General features: G+C 30.4%; 8 protein-coding genes across 8 annotated transcripts; 2 read left to right on the forward strand and 6 right to left on the reverse strand.

The window, feature by feature from the left end:
- Positions 1–780: 780 nt before the first annotated feature.
- On the forward strand, positions 781–1,245 carry BX663DRAFT_425672 (uncharacterized protein; the record flags this gene model as incomplete). Its single annotated transcript, XM_051522503.1, has 1 exon — positions 781–1,245. A coding segment is annotated over one exon (465 nt), but the record flags the coding sequence as incomplete, so codon positions are not given.
- A 1,428-nt stretch (positions 1,246–2,673) lies between these two features.
- BX663DRAFT_482220 (glycerol-3-phosphate dehydrogenase [NAD+]) lies at positions 2,674–3,853 on the reverse strand (the record flags this gene model as incomplete). The annotated part of the gene is made up of 3 exons (XM_051524407.1): positions 2,674–3,046; positions 3,108–3,725; positions 3,813–3,853. The coding sequence occupies 3 exons, from the start codon at positions 3,851–3,853 to the stop codon at positions 2,674–2,676; spliced, it is 1,032 nt and encodes a 343-aa protein (XP_051387961.1).
- A 2,128-nt stretch (positions 3,854–5,981) lies between these two features.
- On the reverse strand, positions 5,982–6,876 carry BX663DRAFT_492602 (ribosomal protein L7/L12 C-terminal domain-containing protein). The gene is made up of 2 exons (XM_051525236.1): positions 6,580–6,876; positions 5,982–6,485 (listed from the first exon to the last, which is right to left on the reverse strand). The coding sequence occupies exons 1-2, from the start codon at positions 6,739–6,741 to the stop codon at positions 6,165–6,167; spliced, it is 483 nt and encodes a 160-aa protein (XP_051387962.1). The 5' UTR covers positions 6,742–6,876; the 3' UTR covers positions 5,982–6,164.
- A 433-nt stretch (positions 6,877–7,309) lies between these two features.
- On the reverse strand, positions 7,310–9,419 carry BX663DRAFT_547619 (Not1 N-terminal domain, CCR4-Not complex component-domain-containing protein; the record flags this gene model as incomplete). Its single annotated transcript, XM_051531024.1, has 8 exons — positions 7,310–7,340; positions 7,409–7,582; positions 7,638–8,058; positions 8,121–8,264; positions 8,345–8,417; positions 8,479–8,522; positions 8,587–9,309; positions 9,398–9,419. 8 exons carry the CDS (start codon positions 9,417–9,419, stop codon positions 7,310–7,312), a joined length of 1,632 nt encoding a protein of 543 aa, XP_051387963.1.
- A 299-nt stretch (positions 9,420–9,718) lies between these two features.
- Positions 9,719–11,871, forward strand: BX663DRAFT_528582 (P-loop containing nucleoside triphosphate hydrolase protein; the record flags this gene model as incomplete). The annotated part of the gene is made up of 7 exons (XM_051530172.1): positions 9,719–9,824; positions 9,951–9,998; positions 10,084–10,317; positions 10,398–10,555; positions 10,625–11,152; positions 11,223–11,303; positions 11,383–11,871. The coding sequence occupies 7 exons, from the start codon at positions 9,719–9,721 to the stop codon at positions 11,869–11,871; spliced, it is 1,644 nt and encodes a 547-aa protein (XP_051387964.1).
- A 2,753-nt stretch (positions 11,872–14,624) lies between these two features.
- Positions 14,625–16,491, reverse strand: BX663DRAFT_492623 (isocitrate dehydrogenase [NADP]). Its single transcript, XM_051525237.1, has 5 exons — positions 16,257–16,491; positions 16,032–16,131; positions 15,796–15,956; positions 14,984–15,723; positions 14,625–14,899 (listed from the first exon to the last, which is right to left on the reverse strand). The coding sequence occupies exons 1-5, from the start codon at positions 16,410–16,412 to the stop codon at positions 14,809–14,811; spliced, it is 1,248 nt and encodes a 415-aa protein (XP_051387965.1). The 5' UTR covers positions 16,413–16,491; the 3' UTR covers positions 14,625–14,808.
- A 1,718-nt stretch (positions 16,492–18,209) lies between these two features.
- Positions 18,210–20,038, reverse strand: BX663DRAFT_557183 (uncharacterized protein). The gene is made up of 3 exons (XM_051531754.1): positions 19,626–20,038; positions 19,007–19,546; positions 18,210–18,910 (listed from the first exon to the last, which is right to left on the reverse strand). Exons 1-3 carry the CDS (start codon positions 20,014–20,016, stop codon positions 18,357–18,359), a joined length of 1,485 nt encoding a protein of 494 aa, XP_051387966.1. The 5' UTR covers positions 20,017–20,038; the 3' UTR covers positions 18,210–18,356.
- A 2,368-nt stretch (positions 20,039–22,406) lies between these two features.
- On the reverse strand, positions 22,407–23,906 carry BX663DRAFT_492626 (nucleotide-sugar transporter-domain-containing protein). The gene is made up of 3 exons (XM_051525238.1): positions 23,855–23,906; positions 23,478–23,794; positions 22,407–23,396 (listed from the first exon to the last, which is right to left on the reverse strand). Exons 1-3 carry the CDS (start codon positions 23,859–23,861, stop codon positions 22,569–22,571), a joined length of 1,152 nt encoding a protein of 383 aa, XP_051387967.1. The 5' UTR covers positions 23,862–23,906; the 3' UTR covers positions 22,407–22,568.
- Positions 23,907–24,422: the final 516 nt, after the last annotated feature.

Here is a 24,422-nt window from a genome sequence, read left to right on the forward strand (position 1 = left end):
GATGATCTAATTGGATGCAGGTCACGTTCTACACTAGTTTTTTGATAATAGAAAAGAAGAAAGTTAAAAATAAATCGTCTTTTATTTCTCCTATCTTTTCTTTCCTTTCCTTTCCTTTCTCTTCTTCCTTCTTAACTTCTTTATTTTATTTTTGGAAAATAGTTTAGAATATTTTAAATTAAGAGTCTGTTAATAATTACACCATTCTATATTATGATAGATACGAACAATTCAGAAAAACTAACAGAAAAAGGTAAAGTAGAAAATGATAATAAGTTCAAGTTTATTTACAATTTCTCATGTACACATAAAGAAGACCAACATGAAGAAAAAAATCCAATAAGCCCATTACGAAATTTCTGGAGACCCGATGATAATGACAGTAGTTTATTATTAAGTAGTAATGATGTTTATGGTGAAGATTCTATTGAAATTGCACCGAGTGATTTAGTTGACGATGACATATTTGAACAGTCAGACTTAACAGAACGGATAACCGATGCAGAAAAGATATTTAATACTTCCTCTATTCGATCTTCAAGATTTGCAAGTGATTATCTTGAACACCCTGCTTTATATAGAGTGTTATTTATGGGATCTATCACTATCGAAAAGAAGAATGAAATCTTTAAAAAGTTGAGTCAAGGTCTCGTTCATGTTTTACAGCAACAGCCACAACAACAACAACAACAACAACAACAACAACAGCAGCAGCAGCAGCAGCAGCATTTACAGCTGTCAAGTCTAAATAACTCATCACTTCCTAATACAGCTTACCCCATGTCTAAAAGCTTAGACAGAGGATCTAATAAACTGACCTCTTCTTCTTCTTCTTCTTCTTCTTCTTCTTCTTTGCTTAATAAGTCAATTCCAATATTTAAAGAAGTAAAGCATAATATATTATTACTGAATGTTGAAGATGAATCAGAGTTAGTGTCTGATACATGTGAAGATATGGGTGTTTCTATAATTGAAGCTGATTTTACTTGGAACTCAAATGCCATCCTATATACCAATGATCCTAATAATTTACTTTTACAATATGCTTGGAAACAATGCCCAAATCCAAATGATTTACATGCAACATGGCTTGAAGAAAAAATAGTCACAACAGAATTTAAAGGCTACATGTACCCTGAGCCAACACCCAATGGCATCGATTTATGTATTTATTTTTATGATGGGCAAGATGATGAAAGGACAAAGAAAGATTTGCTTCTACTCTGCACATTACGTCAGCTAGGGATCTATGTATTGCCCCTGACGTCATATCGAGATGAAAATCAAAAGAGTCATTTTGCTGATATGTTAACAGAGTATAAAGTACGTTGTCTTGATTTAGGAAACTTAGAGGTAGGACAAGAGCCCTCTTTTTTTCAGAAAAATCATATAGATAGAGGGACAGCGCGTATTCAACGCTCACAAGGGATGGAATGCACTGAACTCAATATACCTCGAGTAGCAACATATCAGATATTAGCTGTTGAACAATTTTGTGCTATTAAGAATAGAGCTATATTTGAGTTACTTAAAAGAACAAGAGAACGTCAGGTGATAAAAGAAGTTTTAAAAGAGGAATTTATAAAACAACATCAAAAGTTCATACAACAGCAGCAGCAGCAGAAGTGCAGTACTGCCTTTCATGATCCACTATTTGATTATCTTGATGATGAAAGTGATGATAGCAGTGATGAATTAATAAGGAATCAAATGTATCTGAAACAACCTATAAGAAATCATTATTCTGAGCTTTATCCTCCTCCTATCCTACGAAAAAAGTATAATCATATCCACAACAGTAAAGGATGGTACTTTGATTATCGTCATTTTTTGAAAGTGGCTATGACTAGTTTACTAGTCTTTACATGTCTTACATATATAATTCATCTTTTATCGTCTTTGAACATGAGTCTTCCTTTTTTAAGGAAAAGTCATGTTTGGACTGTTCAATTTGAATTTCATCATGATCATCATTTTTCGCTTTATACCCGAGATTCAACAGGAAAACTAAATTGGGCAGCAATGGAGCCCCAAGTTTGGTTGAATGACACATATCGAATACCCATTGAAAAAGTGCCTACGAAGTTAGGACATTATGGAATGAAGATAGATCTTCTATCCAACGGCAATCATTCTTTTCCTGTTGGAAGATTCATATCATTTATGTTTACTGTAAATACTAGTTCACATTTAGATAATATTGTTTATACCATCATACCCAACAATCCTACATATGTGCTATTGTATTCTGATTCTACAAAATCTACTATCACAACTACAACTACTGTTACTACAACAACTACTGTTACTACCGCAGCTTTAAGTACGACTTATATCAACAAACAAAATAAAGAAGATAATGGAGATGATAATTCAAAGAATCAAAAAGACTCAAAGTCACTACATGCAGTAAACAATAAAATGGCATATAAACAATTCGTGAAGAGTAAATGGGACTCATTTGTATTCTATGCTTCTAATATGCGTCCATTCTTTGAAGTACTAGTTGCTTGATAATAAATACATTTGTTTACTTGCATGAAAGAAAAAGAAAGAAAAAAATAGTAAATAAATTTGTATATATGTGTTTATGTGTATATGTTTATATGAATATATTTATATATATATGCTTATGTAAGCATATTATGTTTGAGTGAAAAAAAAAAAAAAGAATTAAATATCACGAACAATGGATTCTAAAGGTGCGTTCTCATAAATAATACGATATACAGTTTCAAATAAAGGGAATTCATGAGTCATTTTTCTAGCGGAAAGAAATTGATGCACTTCTTGAGCAGTTAATGTTCCCTGTAATTTTTGACCGTTTAACATGTGTCGTTCCAAGACATCTATAGGTTTCCCAGTGATTGCAAAGGCTTCAGCGACTTTTCTATTACGTCCACCAGAACAAGTTGTGATTAAATCTGCAACACCGCAGGATTCAAAGAAGGTACTGTCTTCGACAGTTCCAAAAAAGGTTTGACCAAATTTACGCATTTCCATTAAACCTAAGCGAATAATAGCCGCCTTTGTATTACTTCCATACCTATTTACAGCCATATCAATTGAAATCCTATTTTCTCTTAATTAATCATCTTTGTACATACCCTAAACCATCTGAGATACCAGCACCGACGGCCACAATATTTTTTAGTGCACCACAAAGTTCAACCCCAACATAATCACGAATGACATTAACATGGAAGTAATCAGTGTTAAATAATTTAAAGAACAATTGACCATCTTCTATTGATCTACAACCAATAGTTGATTCGCAAAACCTTTCCAAGGCGACTTCGTCTGCAATATTTGCGCCACTTAGAGCAGCAACATGGGTCATTTCTAATTTGCGGGCAATCTCTTCAGAGAATAATGTAACACCCTCTGGTTTTATCTCTAGACCCTTTATGAGCGAAATAGCTTTTGCATCTTGAGAGATAGTACCTTTCATTTTTTCACATACACCTCTTACAAATTGATGAGGTAAAACAAAGACAAGCACAGAGGCATCACGACTGGCTTCAATCAAGTCAGGTACAGCTTTGATATTTGAGGTAAATTTGATCCCAGGCAAATATTTTGGATTTTCCTTTTCTCGATTAATTACCTCTGTTAGCTTCTCTCCTTTGTAATCCTCTTCAAAGACCCATTGCCTAACTTCAGTTTCGAATATATCTTTATGTTTTAATACATTTTCTCCAACAATTTTACCAACAGCTGAACCCCTTTTTTTTTATTAGAATGAGTAAAGAAAAAAAAAAGTTAGATGTATGTAAATAGAGATAATATATAGCATGTATTATATTGCTTACCAATTACCAGAGCCTATGATACAAACACGTTCTTTAGTCATTTTAGCAAAGTTACTTGATGAATAAAGTCTTCTATATGAACAATGAAAAGAAAGGGAAGATAAAGGCTTTTTTAATATTCGAGAACAATACATATTATATGGGGTTAAAGAAAAAAAAAAGTACAATCATACAATGAAATTTTTTGTTTGTAACACCTTATTTCATAATACTGACTTTAAAATTGTGTTTTTTTTTCACAACTGTTTTTTTTTAACTTGAGAACAAGACTATTGTCATAAAGAAAGAAATTTAGACACTCTGGACAAATATTACTGATGTCCAAATTGTCTTGATTTTACAGACGAGCCAAGTTTTCTGCCTGTAAATAATACCTAAGGTAATATACAAAAAGTTGTTTGAATTAAATGCTATTAGAATTGTTGGTCTTTGCTTTCTTAAAAAAAAAAAGGCATACCATCTTGATTTTCATGCTGATATGACGAAGGCTATATATCAAACTTTTTTTAGTGACGTTAATGCGTTGCTGCAAGAGTTAGTATATTTTCTCAAACATGTGTCCCCAAATCTTCAGGTTCTACAATGAAAGGTCTGCAACCCTTTCGTTTCAATGATAATTCAAGGCAGACAGAGGTCGAATAAAGAGGTGACCAACATCTTACTTAATGGAGGAAAAAAGTACAATAAAGCCAAAAGACTGAGTACAAGAAAGAACAAAAAGAAAAGAAAAGAAAAAAGAGACAAAAAGGATCCACAAATTATATATGATGATAAATGTAGAACTACACCAAGAAAGAAGCCGGAAAAATGGAAAAAAAAGCCAAACTCAAGCCTTCTTTTTGTGTACCTCTCGTTGTGTTTGGTGATAGGATGAATAATCCGGATGTGATTAGGACAAAAGGTTAGATGTCAAGTGCCACAGCAATACTTGAGAGAGAAATCAATCTTAGATCAAGAACTACATTTCGATCTATTATTGTCAGCATTAACAAAGCTAAAACCTCAAAAGTATGTAACTCTTGTAAGGAAACAAGCCTGAAGGTAACAAAGCTTCTGAATGATAAATATATCAAAAGTGTTCTAGATTGCAAAAACTGTCGTATACTTTGGAATAGAGATATCAATGCAAGCAAAAATATGTTAGGCATTTTGTAGTCTATTTGGGGAAAAAAAAAAGGAAGACCTGCTGTCTTTTGGAGAGAAATCACCGTAGAGGAAACGGTTTCGCTAGCAATAGTGATTTAGATATCTACAGGTAATTTGTCTAAATTATAATACGCACTTGTTCAAAAACTAACAGTAATTGTCTCCAGTGAAGTTATTTGGATGTATTGGTCACTTAAAATATTCAATCCCGAGAGTATCTTTCATCTGGTGTTTTCACGTCTCTCGTTAAATAAAACTGTGAAAGGAAGCACATAATGATCAACCTCCACGATTGGTTGCTTCTGGAAACAGTAGTCTTTTTTTTATTATTATATAAAAGAAAGCTACTGGCTAATTGGATCATTACCCCTTTTTTATTATTAATTATAAATGAAAAAAAAAAACTTTTATGTAATAACGACTTGTAGAAGATGATCCAATACTAACTAAATGAGCTTTGTAGTTGCTTATGTACTTTATTTGTTATTAATAAGTCTACAGTTTAATATTTTTGGTAACAAAAAGGGATTATTATGAAGCATAGGACGCTTTCCATAATCTCGTATTTCAGAACTTCTTACTTTTAAATGAAGAAAGAAGGTTAGTAGTAATATAGAAATGATAACGCTTGCTTTCTTAAGACAATATTGGCTTTAAACGATCTCCTTAAATAGTTAAAATTGTGTATATATTCAATAGGGCTAAAGCCGTTAGAGTCTTGAGTAGATCAGTATTTAAATGGCTTTATATTTACTTTTGTGTAATCATATTGGCTTAATGAATACAGTCCAACAGTAATTAAAATTCTAAGTCTCTATCTTTTAAAATAATGATAATAGATAAATATATGTCTCAGCTGAAAAAAATAAGAGTATGTATTAGGGACTGTTCATATCTTTTATTTTTGTTTTTTTGTACACAATTCGGAATTTGAAATAACTGTAAGTTGTAGCCATTTTATATGATTTGCAAGAAGCATACTTTTAAAATGAAAGGACATTATTTTACGACAAAGTCAGCATATTTTGATTTATACACAGAAGACTTTTTATTTCAAAGAAAAAAAATATCTAACAATAAAGAAAAAAAAAAGAAGATATTACACGTACTTATCTAATGACACACACAAGAAAAAAAAAATAATAGCATGGAAGGAGGGGAAAAGGACAAAGATTACATATCATAAATAATTGTGTATATCTTTTTTTATTCCATAATGACAGTGGCACCAAGGGCTTCGAGAGCCTTCTTTAATTTTTCAGCATCTTCTTTTGGAATATTTTCTTTAAGGACCTTGGGTACACTTTCTACAAACTTCTTGGCCTCAACTAAACTTAATCCTGCTAGGTTCTTTACTTCACGAATAACTTTTGCTTTAGCAGAAGCATCCACCTTTTCGATCTTTACATTAAATTCAGTCTTCTCAGCAGGCTTTTCTTCTTCAGCTGCAGCGGGTGCACCATTGTTAGCACCACCACCAACAGGCATTGCAACAGGCATAGCAATATCTTGAATATTCAATCTGGTCTATTATATAAAAGGATTATTTATAAATAGATTCTTCTTCTTCCCGCCTCACCCACACTAGCTCTTATTTTTTTTTTTGTTTAATATAAATTACCTTTAACTGAGATACAAGTTCAGAAGTCTGTAATAATGTTAAACCTTCAATTTGATCAACAATAGCAGCAATTTTGGGGTCAACAGTAGTAGATGAACCAGGGGTAGGAAGAGGTTCAGTTGTATACCAACGTCTAGTACACATAGGCACAGCACTTGCCATACTATTTTATAATAATCATAATAAATACATATGAATCAGTTTAGACTATTCTCTCTGTAAATACACATATATTATTTTGGCGCATTTATAAAATCTGAAAGTTGAATCTTACCGAACTGATTGTTTAGCAGCAATGGAGCTGGTTGCTATCAACTTGGAAGAAAAACGAAGCTAATGTACAATAGTATAAAGTCAGTGTGTGTGTGTGTGTGTGAATATATGTACACGTTTTATTATAATATGAACTCTCTATATTTAATGCCATTGTTCGAGATGGATGGACAATTAATAGTTACCATTTTATAAATTTATATGTAAGTGTATGTGGGCGTATAGGAAGAAAAAAAAAAGTGAAGGGGTAAAAGGAGGTGGGGGTGTCAAAAAAAAAAGGGAAAAAAGACGGGGATGCCCCGACAACAGAACAAGACTTTAAACAAAGTATATTACCGGAAGAAATGTATAGAAGTCACAATTGACACACAGCAGTAAGAATTTGAATTTATAAATATAAGGTATCTCGTTTATTTTTGTATGATTATTATATGCAGCATGATGTTAAATGTTATTATTAAGCTTCTTCAAGGAAACGATAATCAAACCTTTTTTTTTAAAAAAAAAATTAAGTCATTTTCTATGCATATATAAAGTGCTATTTATATGTATTTACCTGAAATCTGTTTTCTTGCGTTGACACCAAGCACCCTCATAGTCAAAATACACATATGTACCTTGTTCATAATCTTCTGTAATAACCTTAGGCTCTTCATGACGTTGAAACCAAGTTAAATACTTTCTATGAAATCTCCAGGATTGTTTCTTTAATTCTTTCGCAGCTAAATATCTACAGAATGCTCAGTATGAGTGTTTCATGCTCATATAATATTAAATTAACTTACTGTTGATAAGTTCCTTGCTGATAATAGAAAATAAAGAAAAGCGTATCCATATCAAACTTATCAAACAAAACTGGATTATCGAATATAAGTAAAGGCTGTTGTGGATAATAATTAGGTGTATTATATGGGTTACGAGGTTGATATATCTTTGGTCTTTCTGAATCAATCAAGTCAGGCACATGTTGTAAACTAGCGCTTAACATTTTATTTGTATATTGAATATCATTTTTATGATTGCTCTTTATAGATTCAAATGAGGCAGCCAAATCAGCAAGTGAATTAGGTAAGTTAAAGTTATTTATATTGCTATTGCTGTCAGTACTGTCTTCCTTCTTTTCGGTTATGGCTGATTTGTTAGTATGCTGCTCAATAATCTTGGGAGGTTCATTCCAAGCTGACACAATATTGGGCTTTGAATCATCTAATTATAACTGTATTACATCCATATTCTTCCATATATGTATGTATATAGATATATACTACCTTTGCTATCCTTTGTTTCGTTATTAACAGTATTATTTGGCGATGATACTACTGCTTGTGCATATTTCAAGGAAGGTGTAGAAGTAATTTCTTGCTTCTTAATGGGTGTAATCTTAATAGCATTTGACTCGTCTTCTTGATGTACTTTTATTTATTTATTTATTTTTTTAAGAAGAAGAAAATGCATATTTAACATTTGTATAATATATAATGTATCAGCTTACCTGATTTAGGACTTGATTTAGCACTTGCTTTTCTGGGGCTTGGAATAGGCGTCGATATCGAAGAAGACTGTTCCTAAAATACAAAAAATAAACATGGAAGGTAAACATATCAATAAGATGATAATAACTCTTACATTTCTTTGATCCTCTTGTTGTTCATTATCCGAATCATTTTTACCTAATAATTTGTATAAAGTTATGCATATAAAATTTAAAAAACATATTGACTATACTAATCTTACCATGAAACTCATCTGTTCTAATAATATATAATTCTTCTTCTTTTTCTAAATCTAAATCATCATATAAACCTTCATCCTCTTCAAAATCAGGTTCCTGATTACAGTCAACATAATATTGAATCGTATCTTTTAATTCATTAATACGTTCTGGTTCAAGATGATCATTTTCTAGCAATCTCAAAATCAATTCCAATCGATTAATATGATATTTATTACGCTCAATGTGATGCTCTAATTCACTTAAACGTTCAGCACGTTGATGGTCAGCTTTTTTATTACTACGTTTAGAACTACTGCTTTCTAATTGTTCAATTTCAAATTCAATAGTCTCAATTTGTCTTGATAGTTCATCAACAGCGTTAGTAATAAATTCACATACGTCCGCTTTTTCTTTATCCTTAGGATCTAATCGTTCCTTTTGAAGTAATCCTTCTTTTGAATAAGCTTTTGTTTTCATCTCCCTTTCTATTTGTTTGAATTGCTCCATCTGTGATTCAATCAATTTTCGATTTTCCAAAAGTGCTCGTTTATCCTTAATGTCATTATTCGCTAACCAAGTCTTTATTTGGTCTCTAAGTCTTTGTAATTTTTTAATTTCCTTTTTCAAATCTTGCTCGTATTTATCCTTTTGATTGGAATTACTTGCAGACTGAATTTTATCAAATATCATCTCAAACGTTTCAACTCCTTCAGCAACTTTCTTTAATAATCTATCGATTTCAGCTATATCGTTTTATTTTATTTTTAAGTTGAATTAACTATTAATTTACTTTGCTTAACTAAATACAAAAATTATTTTTTTTTCTTTTACATTGTAGCTTTTTCATGGACATTTTTGATTTTGTTTTTTTTAATAAGTTTTGCTTAAAAAAAAAAAAAAAAAAAAAAAAAAAAAAAAAAAAGGGATTAATTTTGCTTATTTTTTTTAGGTACATATTGCACGTGAATAATAGTAAAGTCACGTGACTTATGACGTTTTTGTATGATTTTATTTGAAAGATTTTTTTTTTTCAAGTCTAGTGCAGTGAAAAAAAAAAAGAAACCCGAGATAATAGATTTTTGCTTTTCTTTACTTTTAGTTGATCAAGTTTAAGGAATCATGAGTCAAGATACTACCAATTCATTTTCTAAAATGTCTTTAAACCCTGCAGCTGCTGAATGGAAGCCTAATATGAACGCAAGGGTTTTCGTTCCTTCTTTTGCTCAGCCTGCTTCTGCACCTGCTCCTGCTGCATCAGGTAAAAAAAAAAAAAAAAAAAAAAAAAAAATAAGCAAAATTTTATATTTTATTTGTTTTTAACAATTACCGTTGAATTTTATTATATTAAACAAAATTCCTTTTTTTTTTCTTGAATTGATTCTAGCTCCTGCTGCTCCAAAGGTAGTTAAGCTTCCTGAATCTAAACCTGCTGGTAAAAATATAATCTTTAAAATTACAAGTTTTTTTTTTTTATTTTTTTATTTTTGCTAATTTTGTTTTATCATACGATTATATAGCTCCTGCTCCTGTAGCTCAAGCTCCTCAACCTAAAGTCGAAGCACCTAAGCCTAAAGCAGCTACTCCAGTCTCTGCTCCTACTAAGCCTAAGGCTGCTCCTGCTCCCGCTCCTGCTGCTCCCAAGAAGGTTGAACCTGTTGTTCAAGAAGAAGAAGAAGACGATGTTGATGAAGAAGTTGCTGCTGATTTATTCGGCAAAGAGCATCTTAATGTTGTCTTTATGGGTCACGTCGGTAAAGTTTTTATTATTATTATTATCACTGTAAATAGATTTTGATATATGATCTGGTGGCTTATACTATTATATCTGTAGATGCCGGTAAATCAACTATGGGTGGTAATATCCTTTACTTGACTGGTATGGTTGATAAGCGTACTTTAGAAAAGTATGAAAAGGAAGCCAAGGAAGCTGGTAGAGAATCATGGTATCTTTCTTGGGCTTTGGATACTAACACAGAAGAAAGAGCTAAGGTAAAATAAGAGAAAATAATAATAATTATGAAAAAAAAAACTTTATATTCATTTTATTGTTATGATAAGGGTAAAACCGTTGAAACTGGTAGAGCTTACTTTGAAACTGATAAGCGTCGTTATACTATTTTGGATGCTCCTGGCCACAAGAACTTTGTTCCTAGTATGATTCAAGGTGCTTCTCAAGCTGATATTGGTGTTCTTGTCATTTCTGCCCGTAAGGGTGAATTTGAAACTGGTTTTGAACGTGGTGGTCAAACTCGTGAACACACCATGTTGGCCAAAACTTCTGGTATTAACAAGATGGTTGTTGCTGTTAATAAGATGGATGATCCTACTGTTAATTGGGATAAGTCAAGATATGATGAAATCCTTACTAAATTGACTCCTTTCTTAAAGCAAACCGGTTTCAACCCTAAGACTGATATTCACTTTATGCCTTTGTCTGGTTTTACAGGTGCTAATATTAAGGAATGTGATCGTAAGGCTTGTCCTTGGTATGATGGTCCTTCTCTTCTTCAATATTTGGATGATTTCAAGACTGCAAGCAGAAAGTTGAATGCTCCCCTTATGATTCCTATTACTGAAAAATATAAGGTATTTATAGAGAATACATACATATATATATACTATGGATAACAACTAAAATATGTTAAATTCTATTTAGGATATGGGTACTATTGTTGTCGGTAAGATTGAAGCTGGCCATATTAAGAAGGGACAACAAGTGATGGTTATGCCTAACAAGGTAATTAGAAAATATATATATTATCTAATTTGACGTGAAGGGATAACTCATTAATTTTGGGGGGGGGTTTTTTTTATAGCAAATGACTGAAGTTACAGCCATTTATAATGAAACTGAAGAAGAAATTGAACATGCTGTTTGCGGTGATAATATTAGAATGCGTTTGAAGGGCGTTGAAGAAGACGAAATTATGCCTGGTTTCGTTCTTTGTAGTAAGAAGGCACCCGTTAGAACAACCACTGTCTTTGATGCTCAGCTTGCCATTCTTGATCACAAGAATATTATTTGTGCTGGTTACACTGCCGTTTTGCACATTCACGCTGCTGCTGAAGAAATTACTCTCTCTGCTCTTCTACACTTGATTGATAAGAAGACTGGTAAGAAGACCAAGAGACCTCCTCAATTCGTCAAGCAAGGTCAAAAGGTTATCGCCCGAATTGAAACAGCCGGCCCCATTTGTATTGAAACATTCGATAAGCTTCCTCAATTGGGTCGTTTCACTTTACGTGATGAAGGAAAGACAGTTGCCATTGGTAAAGTTACCAAGATCTTAGATAATTCTGAGTAAGATAGAGCGCTTGCTTTTTTTTTTTTTCTTCCTACTTTTCTTTTTTTTTGTTAGATAAACTTTTCATAAATCTGTATAACAACATTGCAAAATAAATAAATTGGATTTTCAGTTTAAATCTGCGTATTTTTTACTGTTTTGTGTATGTTCAGAGTTCAGGCTTAAGAGCCAAAAAAAAAAAAAAAAAAAAAAAAAAAAAAAAAAAAAAAATAGTATAGTTAATAGAAATAAACCGTCATTTATTACATAATAAAGAGGTTATTCAAATAAAACTAGTGTATTGTACTTTACAGCATAATGTTCATTATATAACATTCAGTTTTAATAGCGGTCATTGTTAGAGTATTCGAGCGCTAAAAATAATTATATACATTTTATTATGTAATAATAAGGATTCAATAGGTTTATGACTGTTATATTCAATTACATAATTATTTATACAAGTCATACATATTATATATACATCCATAATGTTGAATATTGTTAGAGGGAATATTCACTGTGAATTAATATTAACGCGTTGCTTATCCCAAAGACAATAATTGGGTATATTTTTAATAACAGCAACAGCTCAGGCAGAAATATGCATACTGCATGCAGAATTATTCGAAGACAATATTTGTGCATAAAGGCTTTATTATAGCAGTATTCACTTATCTTAATCACACTCCTATAAATATCACTTATCTTGCAAAACATATAAATAGCCCTCGTCATTTTTCCATATTATTTTCTTGTATTGTTTTTTTTTCAATAAAACTATACCGAGTTTTCACAGACTTGTCTTTTCTTTTTTCTCTTTCCTTATCTTTTGAACTCAAAACATCTATAATAACTCTTAGTAATCGTTCTATAATTGTATTATCAAATACAATTTGTTATATTTTTCATCTTCTTATTACTCATCATCCTTATCCATAAAATATATAAATACTCTTACATTATTAACCCTTATTTTGTATATAAAATAACATAACAAAACGATACTTGAAACAAGAATTATAATTCAATTTTATCTTGATAAACTTATTGACAAGTCTCAACGTACTTCTTCTGCTCATTTCCTTTTATTTCTCTTTTATTCCTTTTATCTATATTTTTTATTCTTAAACTTACCTAAACCACAACACAAGATCTTAAAAGATAAACCGTAAGTTTTCAAAATCACGGAATTTCATTGTACTTATTGCTTTTGTTGTATACTGTTCTAGATATCGGTTTCTACATTTTGCTACAAGGGAGAATGCATGCAGATTCTTCCAGCGATATGGAAATAAAAAGCTTGATGAAGGAAAAAACACGAGGGTATTGACATCCATTGATTGGAACAAAAGGCCAATCTCTTATGAAATCCCTTTAAACACACCAGTATCAAATCCACCACCAACATCTAACCCACAACCAGTATTGAAACCCGTCAGAAATCATAGTCACGCCCACCATGTCAAGCGACAATAAAGTTAAAATCATCTTGCTGGAAGCAGATATTGATGATTTAGAAAGTAAAATTCACGAGCATGAGGCAGCCATACACTGTTTACGAGCAGAAATTCGTTCGAAAGAAGGCCAAATCAAACGACGTAGAATAAACTACTGAGCCAACAACTTTCTATCAACATATATGCCTTAAGTGCTCTCATTTCACTCTTATGTTCAAATAAATATATATATATGTATATATATATATATATGTGTGTGTGTGTATGTGTGTACATGTTTTAGGATTACTTTTAAAATGGATATAAAAAAAAAACGTTTTTATAAAACGTTAAACAGTCTTTGCATATCAACTAGTTGTGTTTTAAAATTTTACTTGTCTTGTTGTTTTAGTAGTGAACTCACTGTACCCATCATTGTTAACCATGAAGATTCCTAACTTAATCATTTACATTTTTGTTTAATATACATCAAATTAGCTATACTCATCTGGAGCATGTAATGTTAGTTGGTTACAGTTATATGAGAAATATTTTCAGATCTTGCTTATCAGAAAGATCTTAAATGGCTTTTTTTTATTCAAACAATCTTCTAAGCACGAATGGGAATGCTTGGCAAAACCATAAAGATGAATCTGAGGAACCTGGCTACACGCTTCAGTGATACAGTCTTGCAGAGCTTTTTCCTCGAGAATCTGATTGTCTCATGAGCTTACTCTTAACAGCTGACTAGAATTGTTCTATAGGATTTAATTCAGGGGAATAAGGTGGCAAGTACACGCATTTGTATCCTCGATTTGCAGAAAAAAAAACATTCAATAAAAAATACTTTTATACGAAGAATGGACCTATATCACATCTTCCGTAACATTGGTATATAAAACAATTCAGTTCCGCATAACACTCGGTATGTAAATTATAGAACAAAAGAAAGATAATTAGTAATGCATTAGGGTGTTTCTCAAGCAATGGACAAAAGATAAAAGCTGTCCAAACAGTTACCCTATTATAAACGACAAATCATTCAATGTTATAATAAAACTTCATTCTACTAATTGCTTTGAAGTCAAGAAATAAATATCATTATTTAGATCAATTTGATTTAACTTATTGTAACATTTCAAAAGGACAAAGCTTCTAGACATCAAGGAACAATCATTTTTGGCTTAGTGCCATCCATTTTTTTGGTTACGGACATTCAATTTTCTCAAAGTGACAAATTTTACCGTTCTCACTGTAAATAAGAAGCAAGCTTCATGGTTACAAGTAATTGAAATTGGTACACTTAAAAAAAATGATTTAACGTGCAAGTATAAATTATAAAAAGAAAGGAAGCGTATAATTTTATGTGTTTTATTATATAAAAGCTATCTTTGCATTCTTTAGACGACTAGAGTAAATAATAAACTGTGTATCATATATTATAAAAATATATAAATTTGTATACAAATATATATATAAAAAAAAAGATCTCTATTTGAAATATTAACACAAAAATTATTTAAAGAGAAGCACGATTACGAATAGAGGCTAATTTGTCAGCAATTTGCTGTAAGAAGACTTCCGTAGTTGAATAATGCTCAGTGGTCATGCTATTATTATAATTAGTAAGAGAGAATATATCGAAATCCTTCTTCCTCTTCCCCTTTCCCTTTCTTTTTTATTCATTTATTTACCTTTTGCCATAAATAATCAAAGCCAAATCTTTAGTCATATGTTTATCAATTTCAATCGTTTCAATACAAGCTCTTTCCAAATCTTTACAGAATTGAAGTAAATCAGAATTATCATCTAATTTAGCACGATGTTCAAGACCACGAGTCCAAGCAAAGATGGATGCGATTGGATTAGTGGAAGTTTTGTTACCCTTTTGGTGCTCTCTATAATGTCTAGTGACGGTACCATGAGCAGCTTCAGCCTCAACTGTTTTACCATCGGGTGTATAAAGAACAGAGGTCATTAATCCAAGAGAACCATAGCCTTGAGCAATAATATCCGATTGAACATCACCATCGTAATTCTTTGTAGCCCAAACAAAATTACCGTTTGATTTTAAGGCTTGAGCTACCATATCATCAATAAGACGATGCTCGTACCAGATACCAGCGGCTTCGTAGCTTGACTTGTATTGCTTTTCATAAATTTCTTGAAAGATATCCTTAAAACGACCATCATAAGCCTTAAGAATCGTATTCTTGGTGCTCAAATATAATGGCATCTTGCGTTCAAGAGCGAGACGGAAACAAGCGTGAGCAAAGCCTTCAATGGATTCATCTGTATTATACATAGCCATACCAACACCACCTGACTTTTCGAAATTAAAGACTTCAAATCTTTTAGGTTCAGAACCATTTACAGGTGTGTACAAGATTTCAAATTTACCAGGACCAGGAGCAACGAAATCGGTTGCACGATACTATTACATAAATATATGAAGAAGGTTAGTCTAATAAAGGATGTACAAATATTTATTTATTTATTTATTTACTTGATCACCATGAGCATGTCTACCAACAATAATAGGATTAGTCCAACCAGGAACAAGCTTAGGAATCGTCTTGACAATTATAGGTTCACGGAAGACGGTACCATTTAAAATATTACGAATAGTACCATTAGGAGATTTCCACATCTTCTTGAGTTTGAATTCTAAAATGAGAAATAAATAACCGATAACCCAGAGATTTTTTTTTTTTTTTTTTTTTTTTTTTTTTTTTTTTTTACCTTCAACACGAGCTTCGTCAGGAGTGATAGTAGCACACTTTATACCAACATTATACTTTTTAATAGCTTCAGCAGCATCAATGGTAACTTGATCGTCCGTCTATTATTAATTATTAAGTGTAAGTATGGAATTTATGAGGAGACGTGTAAAGATAGAAATATATTCCTGTCTCCCTCTCTCTTCTTCTTCTTCTTCTCCTTTTATTTACATTTAAATATACTTACAGCATCACGATTTTCAATACCAAGATCAAAATATTTAATATCAAGATCGAGGTATGGTAAAATAAGTTTATCTTTGATGAGTTGCCAGATAATTCTGGTCATTTCATCACCATCAAGGTCAACAACAGGATTTTTAACAATAATTTTACCGGGCATATTTTCAAGTGATAAACAAAAATAAAAATAAAATAAAATAAAAATAGGAAAAATAAAGCAATTAAAAAAAGAGTAGAGGATATGATAATTATATTTAATAAAAAAAAAAAAAAATGAAATGCGGGGATTTTTAAAATTCTATTTAGTAGTAAAAGAGGAGTTTTAAACTGTAAAGATTACACGCAAAATGACAAATTACCATTACACAAAAGACCTGTTTCTTCACACAACAGGGTCATGTAAACTTTTCGTTAACCACTACCAATTACCCCACATTGTAAATTAATGGGGGCAATTTATTTGATATTCCGCATACACTGAACTTCCCTTATGGATATATAAATAAGCGAAAATAAGAAACAGTAAATATGTATTAAACATGGCAACGATAAAAAGCAAAAGAGAGCAATTATCTTTATTTATTTCAATACTAGAAACTCGCGAAAAAAAAAAATAATTAAAAAAAATAATCTTTTTGCCTATACTTTTTTTTTTAATTTTTATTGTATTTATTATGTGCAACCTTTTGTCGGGAGGAAAAAGATATTTATGCAAATTAAAGAAGATAACATATTTATCTTTGTTTGTAAAAGAAAACTTGTAATTAATCATAAAAATGAAGACTTTTAAAAGTGTACAAATGAGATGAAATGGTTCTAATATACAACTTTTATTTATTAAAGGTACAAGAAAAAAGATTCCTTCCTTTCCTCTTTTTATCTTACAACTACCTTGGTAGCAGAATAAATAAAAAAAAACGCCCAATTGTAATGCTTGGTTCATTAAGGGATAAAATAACATATTCGATATAGTTTTGAGAAAATGCTCTTTCAATAAAAAGTCTATACCTATATCAAATAGTAATCATCAAAGACCTTTTTGTAAACCATTTCTTTCTTTCTTATGTCTTTGGCAACGGTATTTTAGCAAAAGTTGATAAAGCATTAGGACACAATCAATATACATTTCTATTTCAAAGAAAGATACAAAGACCATAGTGAATTTATCTCATAAATGGGGAATAGATGATTTCCCTTTCTTTATATATATTGGTATCAATTTTCTTTAGCATTAAGATATATGTCCCTGATAAATGCAATAGTCTTACTGGCGTTATTGGTTTAGAACATGGGTATAATACAAAGATTAGCACAGATAGCATATTTCTGTTCTGAGGAGATAGACGTGGCTGCTTCCTTTACTACAAATGGATCAATAGTAATATAGATTGGTTATTCACTTGATGGAAGCAATATTTGACCAAAATAAACTATTTATAGTACATTCTTAAAGATAGTTCTATTTCTACCAAAGAATAGCGGCAACATGAACAGTGTGTGCTAAAATACTAATACTAATAATGAAAGTAGGCTGCCCTATATTGAAGAACATACATAACTGTTTAGTAGTGTAAAGCTGGTAAGGAAAACTATAAGGGAAAATAAGTCATCTAAATAGATTTAGAAAGCTAGAATTGATTAGCATAGATAGCTATTATAAAGAGGCCATCAGCAATCCGCTTTGTCTTGGGAATACATATTCATTTCAAAGTTTCTTTTTTACAAATAAAATAAGCTTGTTCTATCCGAGAATACTATGCAATTTTCTTCACTTCCTCCTTTTATCTTTTATCTCTTACAAGAAGTTTTTAGTTTCTTTTTTTTTATATATTTTTTTTTTCACTCTTATTCTGTTGAGCTAATCTGGGCAAATCAGTATCACAAACATTAATTGTGTTACATTGTATTACATAAAAAAAATAGACATCTTTTTATTTTATTTTTTTATTTTTTATTTTTTTTTTTTAGTTTACTTCACTAAAGTAACATTTGTTATATATACACGTAATAAATATAATAATAATACAGCTTTCTTCGTCTTCTTCGAGAAAGAGAGAAAGAAAGAAAGAAAGAAAAAAGACATAATTACAAGTAAATAGATACATTAATCACTACTAAGAACTGCAGTAACTGTTAATTTTCCTTTTTGAATTGCTTGCACAAATGCTTCTTCCATATCTATTTCATTTTCTAATGGTTCATTTTTGTCAGTTGCTTCATTTTTATATTCCATTTTTACTTTTTCTCCAATTCTTTCTTGAACTTTCGATGTTAGATGATCTAAAGAACAATTTGCGGGCACTTTCATAGCGAATATATCATCTTTATAAATAATTTTGATTTTAATTTGCTGCTGCACTGTTTGTTCTGACGTCGTTATAGTCTCCTTGTTCACTACACGTGGATCATAATCTAATTCAATATCACCTTCATGAATACCAAAGAGTTGTCTTTGAACAAGCTCACTTTCTGATAAATACTTTGGAAGATTTAAAAGCTCTTTACAGTATCGATCTAAATCTATTCGTCTTTCAGATGTAATGGTTTCATCCACATAGGTTAATGGACCAGGCATATAAGGTAATATCCTCTCTCGATCCGCTTTACCCGCTTCAATAGGATAAGCTTGTAATAAACTAAGTTGAAAATCATAGAAATCTTTTTTTTTTTTAAAAAAAAGAAAAGAAATCAATATAAATATTTAAAGACCTCTCTCTCTCTCTCTCTCTTTTTTTTTTTTTTTTTTTTTTTTACCTTCATATAGGCGATATAATATACGATGACAGTTTTCATTAACACGTGCATAAACAACAAACCAATATTGATCTCCTTCTAATATGTAAGAATCAACAGAAGCAAAAGTGACAATTTCATAAGTAGTAGAAACTGAAGAAGTAGCGGAGACTCTTGATCTACTATTTGAAGGAGAGGAAGATTCAAAGATACCTAAAGGAATACTAGAGGTTTCATAATTTTGTGCTTGTTTTTTCCAATCTTCTACACCTAATAAATGATTTGATATATGTTGTTGACCTTGATGATCATTATCCATAATTAATTCACCTGTTACTGCGTCGCGAATTTGTACAAATGAAACAGGGATTAATCCCGGGCCACCCAAACGACCAATTGGCTTAGCTACAAGCCATTCATGATTTGATTGGGCAATCACTACAATCGCTTCTCCTGCTTGAGCCTCTAATTCGTCAGGTCTTTCAGCTTTGAAATCATACATAACGACCCCATATATTTGATGTTTTTTTTTATTGTTACTCATAGAAGTTCCATTTTGGCCTAATCATATCAAGAACAAATATAGTTAGCAAAAGAAAAGAAAAAAAAAAGTGATCATGTTCAATTTTTAGTTAGTTACCATGAATAGACAAGTCAGAAAACCCTGAGTCTAACTCAGAAGTTAAGGTATTGGAGGAAGTAGTTGAAGAAGAAGTAGGACGATTAGCAAATAAACTTCTCTCTGTTTTGTCAATCACTTGGAAATAAGATACAGGAACAAGACCTTTCAAGTTTGAAGCAGGGTTACAAGCTTCAAACCATTCCGGATCATTTTCTCTCCCTGTAACATGAAAAAAGTCCCCCTTTTTAAATGAAATTTCATGAGACCCCTTTGCTTGATAATCGTAAAGAGCTTTAATGATCTTTTTTGGTAAATCTAAAGTGTTGACTTGAGCAACCGGTGTTGAAATCTTTGTCTTTGTTAGTCTACGTAAGCTTTTTGATGCTCTTTCTTTTTTTGAAAGAAACATTTCTATGTGTTATGAATGAAAGGAGAATTAACAATTATAGTAAAAAAAAAAATAGGAAAAACTTAACATTTATTTTAGCTTTTTTTTTTTTTTTGTCAACCAATTAGAATGGTGAAATAAAATATAGACAGATAATTAAAAAAATGGATTTAAAATTGTGTTGACGTGTTTTTTTTTTCAAAAAATTTGTCGTATTTATTGAAAAAATGTTGTCGCATTTATGGAAAAAAAGATATGCACTTGTAAAAAAAGTGAATTCGCGTATTCAATTTTTTTTTTTTTTTTTTTTTTTTTTTTTTTTTTTTTTTTTTTTTTTTTTTTTTTTTTTTTTTTTTTTTTTTTTTACTTTGCTTAAATTCACGAGAAGTCAGAAGCGAAATAAATAAATGTATTTTCAACTATGTGCCTTGTAAAAATATATTGTTCAGTCTCGTTGATTTATTATCTATTTTCTGATATCTTAATAGAGATATCACCCTGAATACTATACTCTTTTTAATTAATCCCCTTATTTATTTTTTAATGGTAAAATTATCCAGTATGCCTTTTAAAGGCTTTGTTGGTAATATGATATAACCTTCAGTCATTGGGTTTGATTCTTTTGTTTTTAGTAACAACTTTATAGTGCAAAATGTTTATTATCATGATGGGTCTACATCGTTATTTTTAATTAAAATATTACAGCCAAAACCTGGTTTTCTCATTGATATTACTAATTTAACAATCCTGTTTGTTAATCCTTACACCAACTTATAAAAATGATAATCAATACAGTACATAAACAACTACAAAGCTCATTTAGTTAGTATTGAATCTTCTTCTACAAGTCGTTATTACATAAAAGTTTTTTTTTTCATTTATAATTAATAATAAAAAAGGGGTAATGATCCAATTAGCCAGTAGCTTCTCTATATAATAAAAAAGACTACTGTTTCCAGAAGCAACCAATCGTGGAGGTTGATCATTATGTGCTTCCTTTCACAGTCATATTTAACGAGAGACGTGAAAACTCCAAATGAAAGATACTCTCGGGATTGAATATTTTAAGTGACCAATACATCCAAATAACTTCACTGGGGGATTTATTATTTAGAGTGACCATTATCCGGAGAATATCACTGACGATTTATTGTTTATAGTGACCAATATCCTCAGAATATCACTTTCATAAAGAAAGAAAAGAAAAAGAAAAGCAAAAATAAATTTTTTCTTCCCCTATTTATATTTTTTTTTTCCATATAAACAAAAGGCTTCTAATAGGCACAGTGTTTTATTGTGGCTTATTGTTTTCTATTAGTGAACATTTAATGATATGACTCTGTTTACCTTTGTTACACTTTAGATATAAGATCATCATACATATTAAATTCCAAGTTTCCCCCTTTTTTTTTTATTCTGCTGCTGCTTATATAAATTCTTTCTATTTATAGACTTTAGTATAATTCCATTATTATACAGTATACAATCAATACAACTCTAAACATTTCCATTTATGCTATATATTACAATAAAGGAGAATGTAAATACTAGACGGTTTCTTATATTAGGTTATGAATAAGAGCAACAAAAGTAAAAATAAAAGGATTGAATTATTTAACAATAATTAATATTTGCTCTATTAGTCTACTGATATATAATCAGTGATTTACAATAATTCAAGCTTTTCTATATATTTAAAAAAAAAATCCGCCTTTTACAACGTATTATTCCTCTATTAACTTGAAGGTTATTTACCATTTAATTTGACTTGCAAACGAAAAAGAAAAAGCCCAACACTAAGTATTTTGTACGGATAAAAAAGAAAGGGAATGATTCTGTTAGATAAAATTGTATAAATTATGATTATCAATATACGGGATACTGATAGTATAGTATCTTAATGATATAAAGGATAGTACATTTAATCAACAAAAAAAAAAAAGCTGCCTCATCTTATTTATATAATCAAAAAGATTCTACTGATGATTTTCACTGTTAGAAAGAAAAATAAGTATAGTTTATGTGTTTTGAAATATAAGGGAGGGGAAAAGAATATTACAAGCGTAATTCGTAATTTTTGGGCATCCATTCATGGCAAGAATTTGAGATTTTTTATCAAAGTGCCCCGTTAATTTCTGGAAGCAATACAAAGATTGACCTAAAAATTAGGTTGTACCAATAAAATTTTAGAAATAGATGCATTGCATTATTATTATTTTACTGTTTTAATAAAATCGTTCTTATTATAGTGATTAACAATGTTGCTAGAACAAAGACTGAAGATGAATCATGCTTTGTTTTCCTTTAAATGTAATAAAATAAGATGCAGTTTTTTTCCCTATATCTTTCTAGCAAAAGTAAAAGTAAAAAAAAAAAAAAAAAAAGCTTACACCGCTTCATGAAACGTTGAATGATAATAATAAATTTTGAATTTTATTTTACAAAATCTTGAGGTTGAAACGCGAATCATTGTATTATTATTTATATATAAGAGGGCAAAGGGAGGGAGGAAGGGAGGGAGAGGGGGATATATATAAAGGGTATTCTTTGAGAAGGGGCAGTCTTCGTATGTATTACAGACCGTAGAGATAGGTTGCATAGATTACTAATGCTGCGCCCAGTAAAAATGATCCAGAAAAAGTAAAACTGAAAAGCCACACGCTAACAATAGATGATAATATAATACTAATACTTGTAGCGAATCCCTTTAAAATATTATCAGCGTATTTTACGACAAGTGCAACAATTAATCCCCCTAACGCTTGAATGAGAATAACAGTCCAAGTTAAAGGCGTGTAATTAACAAAGAAGCCTCGTTCTACAATTGTTGTTCCATCTTGTAACATAACCACAAATACTAAGCCTAATAGAACAGAGAAAAACGACATTTGAATATTACGAATCCATATTTGATTTTTATTATTTGTATCCTCATTCATATCTTCTTCTTCTCTAAAAATAACTCTCTTGTTCTCTTGTCCATCTTCATTATCAGAGAATGAATCTTCGTCGTCAGTAGTAGTAGGAACAGGCTTAGGTGTAGGTGCTTTAAGAATCTTTTCAAAATAAACTCCTGCTAAACCAGATAATAGACAAGCAGCTAATACAGCAATAAAGCCTTCTATATTAGATTGATTACCGATACTTGCCGTTGGAATACTTGAATCCGTAACAGTCGTATTTCCTGTTGTATAAGCAATAAATGCTGTAATAGTTCCTTTTGGCATCACAACAAGAGCAATTCCCACCGTTAATAATCCTAAAGCAATCCATTTTAATTTCGAAAGACTTTTTTTAAGTATAATCACACTAAAAAATGCAGTTGTTAAGATCTTTAATTGATAAGTCACTTGAAATGTTGCTGCGTCGAGGTTAGAGGCTGCAACGTATTGAAGATTATTCTTTTTTTTTTTATAATAAAGAAAACGAAAAAAAAAAATGTCAATCAATAACAAATAAAATACAATAATTATTTAGTATACCTGAATAAGATATAATACAGCAGGAACTGCAAGTTTAACAGTTTCTCTCCAATTTAAAATGAGTTCACGATTTAATAGTCGAATAAGTTTTTTGATAGTACGTTTACGAGATTCCATAGCAAAATAAAGTACAAATAAACAAACAATAGACTTTATAATTTCACTCATCACAACAGCTGTTGACGCTAAATATAATTTATCTTCTTCTACACTAGCTCTAGTATAACGCATGACCAAGATGAGTGCACTGTTCTGCACTACTAAAATAATAAGTGAAAGATATTTTATAGGTATAGTATTAAAAAAACTTAAAACACCTAACGAAAAGAATAAAGATTAGATTTACAGTATTTGAATTCATCTTTACTAATCTTTACCCATCATATTTGTATCTATTTTTTCTCTTTATAAATTCCCAAAAAAAAAAAAAAAAGAAAGAAAAAAAAAACAATAGGAAAAATTAAAACTTTACATTTAAATCAAAAAAAAAAAAAAAAAAACAACTGGCTGGTTTTATTTTATTGAGGCTTAAATAATAAAGTTATTATTTTTTTTCGGTGAAATCAATATTTTATATTTATAGATTTTGCATATTAAAAAAGATTAAAAAAAATTATAATGGATCGACAGACTATATTTAATAGTTTAAATGAAAAAAAAACAAGCTTTACCTTTCTTCTTTTTTCTCTTTTCTATGAAGCAATATGAAGTCATTATCACCAAGTTTTAAAATATATTAAAAAAGTTTATTTTTATTTCAAGCCAAATTTTTTTACTCAGACAAGAAAGTATAATAGAATTAAGAATTATAGGCAATAACGGCTACTATTATTATTAACAATATTTGCTGTTATAGTAGAATAGCATAAATAAATTACTCTAATTGTATTTTTATTTTATAAGGTAACACCATAATAATTTATTTATTTACTAAAAATATTTTTT

This window comes from Cokeromyces recurvatus, assembly GCF_025118155.1.
Source record: "Cokeromyces recurvatus strain NRRL 2243 chromosome Unknown BX663scaffold_1, whole genome shotgun sequence".
NCBI classification, from domain to species: domain Eukaryota; kingdom Fungi; phylum Mucoromycota; class Mucoromycetes; order Mucorales; family Mucoraceae; genus Cokeromyces; species Cokeromyces recurvatus.